The sequence below is a fragment of the Anolis carolinensis genome, chromosome 5 (genome assembly GCF_035594765.1).
Source record: "Anolis carolinensis isolate JA03-04 chromosome 5, rAnoCar3.1.pri, whole genome shotgun sequence".
In the NCBI taxonomy this organism is placed as follows: Eukaryota; Metazoa; Chordata; class Lepidosauria; order Squamata; family Dactyloidae; genus Anolis; species Anolis carolinensis.
In genome coordinates, this window is record NC_085845.1 from 132,787,157 (window position 1) to 132,802,011 (window position 14,855).

General features: G+C 36.1%; 1 protein-coding gene across 2 annotated transcripts in view; it reads right to left on the reverse strand.

The window, feature by feature from the left end:
• The window catches only part of plxnb2 (plexin B2), a 398,065-nt gene that overhangs the window by 81,264 nt on the left and 301,946 nt on the right, over nucleotides 1-14,855 (reverse strand). For both annotated transcript variants that reach the window (XM_062982295.1, XM_062982296.1), the window contains 3 exons: nucleotides 9,820-9,912; nucleotides 8,768-8,849; nucleotides 1,244-1,398 (listed from right to left, as the gene is read on the reverse strand). In XM_062982295.1, the coding sequence (XP_062838365.1) occupies nucleotides 1,244-1,398; nucleotides 8,768-8,849; nucleotides 9,820-9,912 (330 nt within the window). The remainder of the gene's footprint in view (nucleotides 1-1,243; nucleotides 1,399-8,767; nucleotides 8,850-9,819; nucleotides 9,913-14,855) is intronic.

Consider the following 14,855-nt stretch of genomic DNA (forward strand, 5'->3'; position numbering starts at 1 on the left):
ATTTAAGGGTGATGGAAAGCATAGGTACAGTGAATTTAGGATTTAAATTTTGAAACATTAGCCCTTCTGAAAGTTGAAAGTATGAGCCAGTGAGTATTGGCATACATTTATAAGACCTCCTAAGCTTTCCTAAGCTATTCCTAGCTAAGCCTGTCTTACTCAGTCCAATTATTCTCTACAATTCACAATTTTTGGCACAACACACAATTTTATTGGTATCTATATTTATTTTTATTTTTGAAATTTACCAGTAGCTGCTGCATTTCCCGCCCTCATCTTATACTCGAGTCAATAAGTTTTCCCAGTTTTTTGTAGTTTATTCCAGGACCAAGACTTCTATAAAGTATAGTATAAGATGAGGGTGGGAAATGCAGCAGCTACTGGTAAATTTCAAAAATAAAAATAAATATAGATACCAATAAAATTGTGTGTTGTGCCAAAAATTGTGAATTTTATATGTGCCTGTCATTCAAAATTTAAAAAGGGCTTTAAAAAGTTGGCTTATACTCAAATATATACAGTAACCTTCCAGAAATTGTTAGACTATAACTCACATTATCCTCCACAATGCTTAAGGCTGGATCTACACGGGACTATTTCCCAGGATCTGATTCCAGATTATCTACTTTGAACAGGATTATATGAGTCCCCTTCTACACTGTTACATATATGTTTTGAACTGGATTCTATAGTAGTGTAGAAGGGGTGTTGCTAGGCAGCAAGCACGCACCGAGGCTTCTTTAAACTGGGCCTCCCTGTTATCTTGGCAGTTCGGTTATCCAAGATTGGGCCCTCCCCTTCTAGCTCGGATAACCCGAACTCTACTATATGACCTACATGTATGAAAATTTGTAATGTGAGGAAAATCTGCTCTTTAAGAGGTATATTATATTCAAGGAATATAGCTAGAATGTTACTGACCTGACCAAAAAAGTTTCTCAAATCCCATATCAAACAAAAAGCCCATAAGGATACCAAGATCAATGATATCCAATCCTATAGAATCAAAAGGGGCTCTTCTCATCCAGATCTAATATAAGTCATCCAGTAAGGAAACAAACCCATGTTTGGGTGAATTTTTAAAAAATCAAGTGACATTAATAAAGAATAAATAAATAAATAAATAAATAAATAAATAAAGAACTTCACAAGATTTTCTAAGGTTCCTCAGAACTGTAGAATTGCTTTGGAGGCTAACCATGAATCAGAGACAGTATTATGAAGTACGAAGGACTTCACCTACCTGGGTAATGACTGGAGGAGGGCAGGTTTCAGTAGCAGATAAACACGGTTCTTTGTAGACACAGCTCTTGCTGGCATCACACCAGACACATTCATATTGAGCCGCAAGACACAAACTGCAGTCATCCCGACCATAGGAACAGCTGTATAATGTCACTATAAAAAAATTGCAAACAAACCATACACATTTGTCTAAAGGCAGTTACTGCTCCACAATTCAAAACAACTCAAAGCCGACATAAAGCATGATGTATCCTCACTGGATAAGCATTATTATGATGTGTATATGGCCAAGAGACAAGTACAATTTCCTGTTCAAAATAGATCAATAGTACAAGTTCATTTATAACTGCAAATGCTATCGTTTTTCAGCCACCTGGTGCAAAAACAAGCTAGGCTCCAAATGTAGTCATGTGTCACAAGTATTAACACTTTTACATTAGTCATAGCCAACTTTGACTATTAGAAGATTTGTCCATGCATAAAACACTGACGAAGTGATGAAGTGACGAAAAGAAGAAGTAAAGTAAAATAATGAGACCAAGAACAAAAATGGTTATGTTCAGGCAGGGAAAGAGCTTCCTTCAAACCAAACTGAGTTGACAGAATACTATAAGTTGCAATATTGCTGCTTTACTACTGCATTAATTACCACTTTGGATAATTTTTTTGGGAAAAGGTGGGGCACAAATGAAATGTTTTTCCTTCATTTTAGTACAGGTGATGATCACTATTGTTCAATTTATGACCTTATGTTTGCTTTGAAGCTGGAGCAGGCTACTTGTGCAAATACCTCTGAAACTCACATTGGGACACAACATGTGACTGTCAGCTACAACTCCATTTTTTCTCTTTAAAAATAAAACAAAATTCCCATTGAAACGAAGTGCACACATGTTTACAAGAAGATTAGCTGTAACAGAAGGTTAATTTCCTTGCTTTTTTTTTTTTTTAAAGAGGCAGTTTTAAAATGAAAATATCACTATTGGCACAGAATACTTTAGCTAGAACTAGCGGTTGGATTTCAGCCATTGAGGAGAATTTGTTAATTAAATATGGCAGATTCAGCTCAGATGTTTTTCTAAACAGGATGTTTATATGCTGATGGGTAAGGAGAGATGTAGCAGCACTGTGTACAGAGGCAAGCGATTACCTCTTTTACCTCTGGAGAATATTGTTACTCAAAGATGCTGACAAAAGAACAGGTTGTTATTTCAAAAAAAAAAAAACTAACAAAAGAAATCATAAAACTAAAATCAAAATTCAGGCAGTGTAGCACTCTTAGAACATTCATTCATATATTCTCATATGAACCAATATACATCAATCTATTTCTCTCCTACTTTACATTTGACTCTAATGTCATCCAAGGCATCCTGTAGCATGCACCAAAGGTTGACAGATGAGGTCAGAGTCCATGGGTGGAAGGGCAGTGTAGAGCATTCAAATCCTGATGAAGAATGCCCTGCCACATTGGGTTATCATGACCATGAATCAAAGGGAAAGGCAGAGTGCTTTTTAGGCCCATAACAATTTTGAATCTATTGAGGGGTAAAGCTAATGGGAGCTGAATTTGTGGTATGTTTGAAACTTCTTTAAATAAAAGAGTGGAATAAAGATTTTGCCCATCACAACCCAGAGGGCATTCCTGAGCTAGCTCTAGATTAATCTCTGCTCCCACAGAGGAAAAGGCTTATAGGGACACGCCAGTTTGAACATATATACCTTCTCTAACAAAGTAATAGCCAGATTTAACCCTCACTCTATTGACAGTATGGCAAGTACGCTCCTTTTCAATATCAATCTCTATTATCTTCCTTCTCTCATATCCTTCTTTCCTTCACACCTCCTTTGCATCACTGTTTCTTTTCTTGTATCGGAGAAAAGTATTCTCCACATACCCTCTTTCTCCTGGAGAGACTGAGATCCTTCTCCTGTCTTCTAGGAGAACCTTCTTATTTGCCTCTGCTTTAAAATAGGGCTCACCTTTTTCAATCATTTTTTTTTGTTTAAGTCAAGTTAACCCGATTCCTATACAGAATCACAAAGTTGGAAGAGACCCCATAGGCTATCAAATCTGAACCCCTGCTTAGTATAGGAACTCCAGCTAGAACATCCCCAGCAGGTAGCTGTCAGACCTTTCCTGAAGACATCTAGAGAATGAGACTCTATCACCTTCAGGTAATTGGTTCCTTTGCCAAATTACAAGAAGTTGCTTAGAATTTTCAATCAAAATATACCCTCCTGTAAGTAAAACCATTACATTTAGTTGGACCCTCTGAGACATCAGATAAGAAGTGAACTCATGTCACCTCTCTTGTCCTTGTTGTACATACCCAACTCCCTAAGCTTTCTCATATGCTTTGTTTTTTGTTCCTTCTATCATCCTTGTTGCCCTTCTCTGAACCTGTTCCAACTTGTCCATATTCTTCTTAAAATGAAGCACCCAGAAATGACTTCAGTACTCAAGATGGGTAGTATGCAGAATACAGTAGAACTACTTCTCTTGAATATGTTCTATTTAGTATTAATAGTGATTAATTTCTCAGCCCGCTGGTGTGACCCTGATCATTATCTATAATATAGTACATCTCCTATATCCACAGTGAATACATTAAAAGATACCCCACCTCACCTCATAGGTACCAGAAAGATAATACTGAATCCTTTTGACTATACCAGAAGAATAGTATTGGAGGACTTAGGGCCCTTCTACACTGCCATATAATCCAGAATATCAAGGCAGATAATCCATCTTATCTGCTTTGAATTGGATTATCTGAGTCTACACTGCCATATAATCCTCTTCAAAGCAGATAATCTAGATTTTATTCAACTGTGAAGAAGGGGTCATAGAGAGGCTCACGAGCACTTTTGGGGGGGAATAGTTTTAAACCGTGGATAAATGAAACCGTAATAACAAGTCCATGAATAAGGGGATTGTACTGTATAAGTTTTATATACCATATATGGAAGGTAGTGGGTACATGCTTTTAATAGACGTATTTTAATGCTTTGATTTTGCCCTAGGAATACAGACTTACACATCTCATTAGCTGAAGTGCACACTGAGACACAACTGATCTGATATATGAAACCATCAGATGAAATTCCATTTCAGAAGTCTGAATTTTACAGGTCTGCCAATGAGACCTTATGTTTGATCAACTGACATTTTCCACCTGCATGTGAAGAAATGGGAATGATTCCCCTGTCTGCCAAAGCCAGAATTTGAACTGTTTCCAAAATTAGATCCATAATCACTGAAACCTCTGACAGCTGTAGACACTAGACAATGCAGAGGCAGAGCTCCAAGAGTTAATAAGTTTTGTTAGTGATCAGCTCATTAAATACACCAGCGGTGAGCCAACCATTAGTTTCAACTCCTATCCATTATTTTTAGATACTAGCTGTGAAACCATTGATAAAACAGGACAAAGGATAAAAGGAATATATTGGATTCCAACATGTTCAAAATCTCCAGTGGCTATAAAAAGAGATTAAATGGCAACACTACCTGGCATTCTCTAAATTTCCTGTTATAGGCAAAAGGATTCCTTTATACTAAGAAATTCAGTAATCAGTCACCTGTTACATAGTAACTATCAGAGCAACCTAGTAACTAGGGGGCCTTCCAGACAGGTCCTATATCTCAGGATCTGATCCCAGGTTTTCTGTTTATCCCAGATTATCTGGCAGGCTAAAGTCTGGAACCTCAATCCATGCCTGATACCAGATGACAAATTCCCCGCTGGGCTGTTGTGGTTCAGTCTGATGATGAAGGGGAATTTGGGTTTCAGCAGGTTGACCAAGGAAATGTTGAAGGCCCTGAATTGTTAGAAAGGCCGTAGGCTAGCAGGGAAGCTGAAGTTAGTGATAAGGGTGACCTTTCACAGAATTTTGAACATCAACGAAGTCCAGGTGGCTCTGGCAGAGAGCCAGAGGAGCCTTCCTTAGATCGAGATACAAGGTTAAGGTTAAGGGTTCATTGTCCCAGGCATTCTCTGAGAATAGCTGGGAAACGTGTGGGAACTCAAGGACAGAGAAATGCTTTCTTAGCCTGTAAGCATGGTTAAATAGAGAGAATCAGGGAAAGATTTTCAGATGAAGCAATGTTCATTTTGGAAGCTTAGCTCCTGCCTTGTCTCTGCTCATGGAAAAGGTTTCTTGTTTTGGTTCATGCTTAGTTCCTGAGTTTTGGATTGTATTTTGGAGTTCACGCTGCCTTGTTTTTCAGGACTGAGTTGCTATATTCTACAGAGACTTTGAACTATATTCTGCATATTGCCTTTACAATTGGATTATTGCTTTCTTAGTGCTTTTTATTAAGACTTTGCTATCTTTTATCAATAAACTGTAAAAACCAAGTCTGCTATGGTGGAGTGTGTGTTAATAGCAAGGTGAACCAGCACTGAACAGACTGCTCTCTGGCACCACAAGATGCAGAGCCAACCTTAGGTAACAGTTACAAAGTGGAGTCTATGACATGTGAGTGTGGAAAAGAGCAAACCACAGACCACTTACTACAATGCGGTCTAAGCCCTGCCACATGCACAATGGAGGCCCTTCTCACAACAACACCAGAGGAATTCCAAGTGGCCAACTTCTGGTCAAAGGAAATCCAGTATAATGCCAAGTTTGTGCTTTTAAATACATTATAACTGTATCATCAATTCACTTCTGACACAATGAATAAATCTGGCAGTGAGGACTCATATAATCCAGTTTAAAGCATAAAACCTGGGATCAGATCCTGGGATATAAGGCCTGTCTGGAAAGGCCCTAACTTCACATAATGATGGACAGAAATTCAGCTATTCTCTAACAGTAAGTTTAATAAATAAAAATAAAAACTGGCTAATATTAGTATGAAAACATATTTCTTAGTTCTTTTCTTCTTCTATTTTACAGTTAGTGTACATCTAAAGTATAATTTGATACTCCGACTTTTAAAAATCACTTATATTCCACTGTTTCCAATGAATTTATAAATCAATTAGATTTAAAACTATATGTAGCTTTCTTTTGAATACAATAGTCACTAACTTGTTAAGCTAGAAAGGACCAGACGGTCATCTAGTCTAGACATACACACTTTAGAAACTGGATCCTAGAAGTATATTTTTGCCTTTATGTCAAGTTGAATTATTATTTTCTCAACATGACTGGAGGAGAATGGACAAAGCAGAAGGTTGCCAATATCCCACGTAATGGTAGAGTGGTCTACATTCCTTAATGGAAAAAACCATATCAGATACATCCTAGAATTTCATTTAATTATGTGGTCACATTCCATCAGTGGTTCACAATAATCCCATGCAAAACGATAATGCATGTTTTTAAAATGAAAGCGTTATTAGTATTGTAAAAGAGACAGTTATATTCTTAAAGTGATTTTGATTTGCAACATCCATAAAATGAATTCATGAGATATAACTGTGCTTGTAGATTGATTTGCAGCTTGGCAAAAGTTATCAGTGTGAGTACATTAGTTATAAGTGTCACTGAGTCACAGTAGTAAGCAAAAGGATTACTGAAAAGCATTTGGAAGGTCACGCTTGGCTTCAGTTTGCCATAATTATTCATTCTAAATGGACCAATATGCCTGCCAGGAAACAAACTGTTCATACTGGACCTGTGCCTGAACAAAAATACTTACAAGATGAGGACCATAATATGAAACAGCCTCAAACTATCTGATCTAAAGCAGAGGTAGCAACAGCATCATAGAAAAATAAGTCTTGGCTGAGTCTATATAGAATGACGGCATCTGATGCTAGGAAATAAAGTTGGTCCCTTTTATTATTGTACCTGGCTGAAGCATATGATAATTTTTTTTTTATTAATACGTCTTGGTGGTTACCAGATCGATCATTCCTGAAGAGGTGCATTTGTGCATATCAGAATTTGGAAGGAGTAGCATTCTTCTACCATAACATTGTAGGTCTGATTGCTCCCCCAAACCATGCAAATGTCAAAAAACACAGAAAAATCATGTTAATATAGCGCTGCTTCAGAAAACATTACTTTCTGTAACAGTTACTCAGTGTTTCTGACAATTATTGTGTCAGAAAATAATGTACAATAATAATGTACAATTACTGTATATACTCGAAGAAAAGCCGAGTTTTTCAGCCCTTTTTATCAGCTGAAAAAGCCTCCCTCAGCTTATAATTGGGTCAAGGTCAAGCCGGGCAATGGAGCCTGGAGGCTATTGCTTGCAATATATGATGTATTTCTCTCCTCCCTTATCAGTGTGTTTGTTTTTCCAAAGCATCCCTCACTCTTAACCAAGGGAATGTTTTGAAAAGGAAAATAAGCCCTTGCAAGTCAGGAAGAATATCCATTAATCTTATAAATGCATTTTCCCCTGAAATATTTGTTAATTTCTGCTACGGATATGTAGGCGCTTCACCTTGCAAGCCTTTGCAGTCCCTATGTACCTAAATATTTTATCTCTCTCTATATATTAATTTTATATATGAATTTCCCCTCATATGTTTGCAAGTCTTTGCAAATCTTATATACATATAGATATCTAGAGATTTCCATATACCTGTATATCTGTATTTATGTGTATACATTATTTTTATATATGAATTTTTGTCTCACATGTTTGCAAGTCTTTGCAAATCCTATGCAGATATAATTATCTATATAGAGAGAGATGTCTAGCTAGATATCTATGAATACAGATATATAGGGCTTGGAAATACTACAGGGGAAATGCACGCACACACACACAGAGCTTTTTAGATAGATGCAGGAGGGAAATGCACATATATAGAGAGGATTTGCAAATGTTTCAGGGGAAAATGCATATGTGAAATTAGTATATATAATTATAGATCTATATCTAGCTTTGCATTGTTTATATAGGCATTGAATGTTGCCTGTTACTATGTTGGAAGCCGACCTGAGTCCCCATGGGGAGATAGGGCGGGGTGCAAATGAAGTTTTGTTGTTGTTGATGTTGTTGTTGATGTTGTTGTTGTTGTTGTTGTTGTTGTTGTTGTTAAGCTATTGTTAATACCATATTGTTTTTGTTGATCCTACTTTTCCACTTACAGAGCTATTTACTGATTTTCTTTGAAATATGGTAAATATTCAAAAATATTTAACTTGCCGGTGCCTCAATTAATGTAATTTTATTGCTATCTATTTTTATTTTGAAATTTACCAGTAGCTGCTGCATTTCCCACCTTCAGCTTATACTCGAGTCAATAGGTTTTCCCAGTTTTTAATGGTAAAATTAGGTGTCTCAGCTTATATTCGGGTCATCTTATACTTGAGTATATACGGTATTTAAAAATAATGTACAACAAAATCCACAAAACAGAGATATGCTTTTTTTGGATTTTGTTGTATTTTGCTGTATGGCCTACACAACCATTCTTGAATGTGTTTCCTTACAAAATCCAATGAAAACTGTAAAGAGGCAAGTGAGTTGAAAGTACAAATCAAAGATTCTGATGGAATAAAAAATACTTTTAATTTCCCTTCCCTTAGTGCATGGCATACTCACCAATCAGTTTGCTGTCAATCATGACTTTATCAATCTTAATGAATAACTTAAGTGGTAGAGTTTCATTTCCAACATTGGGAATCTGAAGATTGGGAGGAAATGGCAATCATTATTTCAATCACTAATGATTGGATGTATTCATCTATTTGTCTGAAACCAAGTAGCATACAATTTATCTTGAAACCAAGCGGTATATTACTACTTTACTGATGTGTCTTGACAAACTGTATTATCAATACTTACATTCCAACATCTTTGAAAATAGGAATCGCTGTTATCATAAAAATACGATTAAGATAAATGTATCAGAAAATAGTCAAAAATGCAAAATGGAGTTGATATATGTAGTCAAAGATGTTTTAACAAAAGCTGTCAGTGAATGCTTTTTGTTTTATTACAGAAAACTATTGTTCAAAGAATTGATAAAAAATGGAAAGCAGATTCTGGTGAATGCAGACAGCTAGCACTCTAAAAAAAAAAATAGATATCTGCAAATCTACAAGAACAGATTACCCCTGAAAAGGATCCTTCTCCCCAGAGTACTTAAAAGGGGAATTTCGTCATCTCTCCTTTGTATCCTGTTATGTAGCTGGTTCTAACCATAGATATTTCCCTGGCTACCAAAACAATTGTGAATGGCAAATATTATCATCCACACTCAGCAGGGAAGGTCAACAATCTATCTCATACTTAGTTTATAATTTATTGTCACATGCTAATCAGTGTCTTACATTCAAAACCACATGCACAGAATATAGGCCATAGAAAAAGAAATATGTTTCCTGCAAAGCAAGGCCAAAATTATGTGATTATAGAAACAATTTTTGGAGATCAATATCTACACATGCTGTGGATAAACATATAGAAGTGGCTGAAAAATGTCAGTCCTGATTTTAAATGCCATGATTTTACATGCCTGGGAACCATGCAATGGTGAATGCAATATATCTTAAAAGCAAGGTAAAAGCAAGCCCATTCTTCACTGATAAAACAAAAGATAAAGCAATCCTTAAACACACACAGAGAAACAGACATACAATCCTAATATTTACCACTGGGCTTTGAAAGTAGAAATTTCCATCAGCATCTTGTTCCACTGCAGTGTCAAATCCATACTGCTTATTTCCAATTCTGAAATAGCTACCCTATGAAAGAGAAATGTTTGACTTGTAATCTTTCCTCCACCATGACATGAACAATAGTTCTGTTGAACAATATATGTACCTTTCGGATCTGGAAGTAACTAGATCAAATAATGATCAATATCAAATGTTTTCTGATAATTTCAGTAGCAAATATAATGGCAGACAGTGACAGCAAATGAGAAAAGGACTTTCTAACATTTTCTGGTTCCCTAAGAAAATGGTGGAGCCCCTGATGGCGCAGTGGATTAAACTGCTGATCTGCTGAATTTGCTGAGCAAAAGGTTGCAGGTTCGAATCCAGAGAGCGAGATGAGCTTCCGCTATTAGCTCCAGCTCCTGCCAACCTAGCAGTTCGAAAACAAATGCAAATGTGAGTAGATCAATAGGTATCGCTCCAGCGGGAAGGTAATGGTGCTCCATGCAGTCATGCCGGCTACATAACCTTGGAAGTGTCTACAGACAACACCAGCTCTTCGGCTTAGAAATGGAGATGAGCACCAACCCCCAGAATTGGACACAACTAGACTTAATGTCAAGGGAAAACCTTTACCTAACCTTAAGAAAATGGCTACTAACACTTTGCAAAAATAGACAAGAGCAGGAATAATAGATTTACATAAAATTTGTGTTTCTAATTGACGATACAGATAAAAATGTAGAGTTAACTACAGGCAGTACCTGAGTTACAAACATCAGACCTACAAAAAACTCACAGTTAAGAATGGGGGTGAGACAACAGGAAGTGAGAGAAATCTACCCCTAGGAAGAGAAATTCACTCCTGAAAGAGTTAGCCTGTCTCCACTGCAACTTCATAACCAATCATTGTTTCCACAACAAGCCAAAGTTTTCAAAATCCAATTTTCACAGGGACAAAAAAGTAAGGCGAAATCTTCTAAACAGGGGCACAGGTAACAAAACAATCACCACAGTGGTGTTATTCCTTCCCTGTGCTATCCAAAGCTAAAAGATATATATTTTTGTCTGGAGTTACACTTAAAAACGTACCTGTTCCAACTTACATACAAATTCAGCTCAAGAACAAACCTACAGAACCTATTTTGTTCGTAACTTGGGTTCTACCTGTACATTTAAACATAAATGTATTCCTCTCTTATGACAATGTGAAAGGCTGTGATCCGGTGGACCTGTTAGGTCACCTGTTCTGGTTCTGAGTACTAATGGACAAGCTTGCGATTCTTGATTTTGGAACTAGATATGAGCTATCTTTCAAACAGAAAGGCGTGGTATGTCTATACCAGGGGTCCCCAAACTTTTTAAGCGGAGGGCCGGTCCACAATCTTTCAGATTGTTGAGGGGCCGAATTATCATTTGAAAAAAATACAAACAAATTCCTATGCATTTTGCACTTGTCTTATTTGTAGTGCAACAACAACAACAACAACGAAAGAATACAATATTTAAAAATGAAAACAATTTTAACCAACATAAACCTATTAGGATTTCAATGGAAAGTGTGGGCCTGCTACTGGCCAATGAGATAGTCAAGTTAATTTGGGTTGTTGTTGTTGTTGTTGTGTGCCTTCAAGTCATGTCAGACTTTGGCTGAGCCTAAGTCTAAAATTAATTATTTATTTACTGCATTTATTTACTGCATTTATATCCCACCCTTCTCACCCCGAAGGGGACTCAGAGCAGCTGTATGTACATACAATATATTATATTATTAGCATAACACAATATTAGCATTATATATTACTATATTAAACTATACCACTATACTATTATATATGTAATATATAACATATAATTAATATTATTATATGGTATTACTATTAGTATTATATTGTATAACATAAGATTATTATCAATATTATATGTATATACAATATATTATATTATTAAAACTGATATAAAAATATTATATTATAAAACTGAGGCCGGGGGCCAGGTAAATGACCTTGGAGGGCCGCATCCGGCCCCCGAGCCTTAGTTTGGGGACCCCTGGTCTATACAGTCAAAATAAAACGGGCTGCTGCACAGAGTCCACATTATGCATGGCTGGATTTGGAAGAGAACTGTTGAATCCAGTCATTAATGTGTGTCAATAGAACACAGGATTTGCTCCAGAGCTCCCAGGAAGCTCCAAAGTGATCCTGGAGTTTCAGAGGTGTAGATGCTTTCAAAGAAGGAGTTTCCTCTGTGAAGTATGTTGTTCCTTGACATTTTCACTCAAAGAGAGATTTGTTGTGAATCTCTCTTATTTCCTCAAAATAATGGTCTCTTTATTTTGTTAGTGAAATGCTTTCTCTAAAGCGTGAGGAGGCAATCGTAAGATTTTTATTCAAGCATATTAAAAAAGCAAAGCAAAATTAACAAAAACAAACAGCCTACAAGACCGAATTGCTTTTGCATGGGGGCGAGGGGAAGGGTTAGGCGTTTGAATATTGCTTGTGGTCATATGTTGCCAACCTTTGTCTTACTTGTTTCTGTGTATGCCAAGAAAGTGTCAAATATTTAAAGACTTAGAAGATTCAATTAGTTGTTCTGGATGGATTTAAAAAAAAAAAAACTGAAAGGAGAAACATGGCAACATTGGGAGCCGGTCAAGCACAGCAACGGAATGTAAGAATTCTTCTTGTTGTTGATGTGTAGTTTGAAAACTTCAACCCATCCTTTTGTTTTATTCTTACAACCACAAAGTAGGAGGCCTGAGACATATGAGAGCCAATGAGCTTCACGACTAAACTAGATTAAGCTTAGGCCTTACTGATCAAGATTCACAAGTGCCCACTGCAATGGTCTCATATATCCCATCCTTAAGTAATTTTATAGTTACATCTCAAGCAGTAGAGATTAAATTAATCACTCCTTAAATACAATTAAGGAGTATTTATTTACTTACTCCTTGTCTAATTATATAATCATATAATTATATTCTTACCCCTTAAATAATTATATTTAATGAGTAATTAATGCAATAATGAAAAAATAATCAATGAGTTTTAGTTAGTTTTCAAAATTGTTTTGATGCTATAGGTCAACAACTCTGTGGTACAAAAACAACCCTTTTTCTGTCCACCTTGTTGTAACTACAAAACAGAGCCGACATTAGCACTAGATTTATATAATATTCTTTATCCCTGAATTTTGAGGCCACCTCTGTCACAATAAAAGTAATTATAAAGTTATAGTTATGCCCAAAAGGCATTGTTACTGCTCATTAAGTTACAACCATGATGTAACACACTCACATTTTTGCAAGTGGAAAAATAAATTAATTGCAATTAACTAGCTTCTTCAAATTATACAATTTTCTTTCTTTCTCAGGGATAATGTAGTAAAAGTTAAGATACATGAAATGTAGACTAGTGAGTAAGATAAATTTGAATGTGGACTTTTTATTTCCCAATCCCACCATCATACCAATTGGATCTAAAGTTCACTGGGACTTTTAGACCCATCACAATCTCTTAGCTAAATGGAAGAATTCTAAGGATAAACAAACTTAATATATTGATTTAAGAATAAAAAAACTAATGATTTAAAGATTTGTTCTACTACTCAGTTGTTCAAAAGTACACTCTAAAACTTAACAAGATTTTCTCCCTCCATGAAGTAATTTGAAAAACGTGCTTGTACGGGGAAAAATGATTAGGCTGAACATTAGGGAGAGGTAATGAAGAAATGCTTTTATAAATGCATTTTCCCTTTACTGATAACGTGGCAAAATCCCCCAAAACAGCCAAATATGAAATAGGATGGAGAACTAAATCTGAAACAGCAACACAGTTCAGAAAACAACAGGGGAACTGCCTACAAGATCCAACAGATGGAGAGAATGAATGTTGTGTCATAAAGTTTGCATTTTATTTCTGCATTATAGCACTTCCCAACAAAATCGACCAGCCTAGGAACTGCCAAATGAAGAATTCCTGCATTTCAGCTATGTAATATTGAAGGAAAAGCATGAAAATACAGCAAAAAGGATTTCTGAGAGTCATTAAAATGGTAGCTTGCTGAGAAGTTGTGGCAGAAAAGCCCAAGGTGTCCCAACCCAGGAAACTTTGGGAGGAAGAAGTTGATTCTCTGCCTTTTCTTTTAATTAAAGAAGAACCTAGGAAAGTGGGTGACACAGAGGGGTGGCAAGAAAAGTTTCGGCACACATCTGCTTTCTTTGTTTGGTGTTTCATTTTACACCTTCCAAAGGTTTGATGGTTCTCTACAACAGAGAAAGATGATTATGAATGGAACCTGAAGTTAAAGTTATTTAAGAGTAAGAAGTAAAATATATTTTCTGTACTTCAAGAACTTTTGAATAGGCTAGAGCTATGGAAGAGATAACAACAATAGATTGAAGTTTAGAAATGAGAAAATGCCCAGGCAAAATAAATATCAATCTCTGAAAAACATTTTAGTTCTAAGACTGTGGCCAAAACCACATCCTCCAGCAATACTGAAGAAAATTTAAAGGCGGGTTGCTTGGATTTGGAGCCATGCATTCTAGTGTCACTGAAAGGCTTTGATAGTGAGATGAAATTTCATAGTGCAGTGCTAAGTAGGCTAAACTATGCTAAATGTTACTAGATGGTGCTGCAAATAGTCATACTTAGGTTTCCATTCAACTCATTGCTTCTTTCAGCAATCATTTGCTACTAGTTCCAAAAATATTTTTAAACAAAGAAAGAACACAAATGAGGAATCTATTGGATGTAAACCTCAACCCATTCCTACACATGCAGTATCTAGATATACCAATCTCCTCTCAAATCTCTACCAATTTTGGGGGGCATATGAAAAATATGGGTACTTTAACAACACAATCAGCCATCTACATCCATGGATTGAAAATATTTTAAAAATCTAATAGATAAATATTGATGTTCACATTTTATCTAAGGGACATTATTTTACTACCACAGATTTTGGTATGAAGGTGCTGGAACTGAATCCCAGTGGATACCAAGAGTTTACTCAACTTCTTG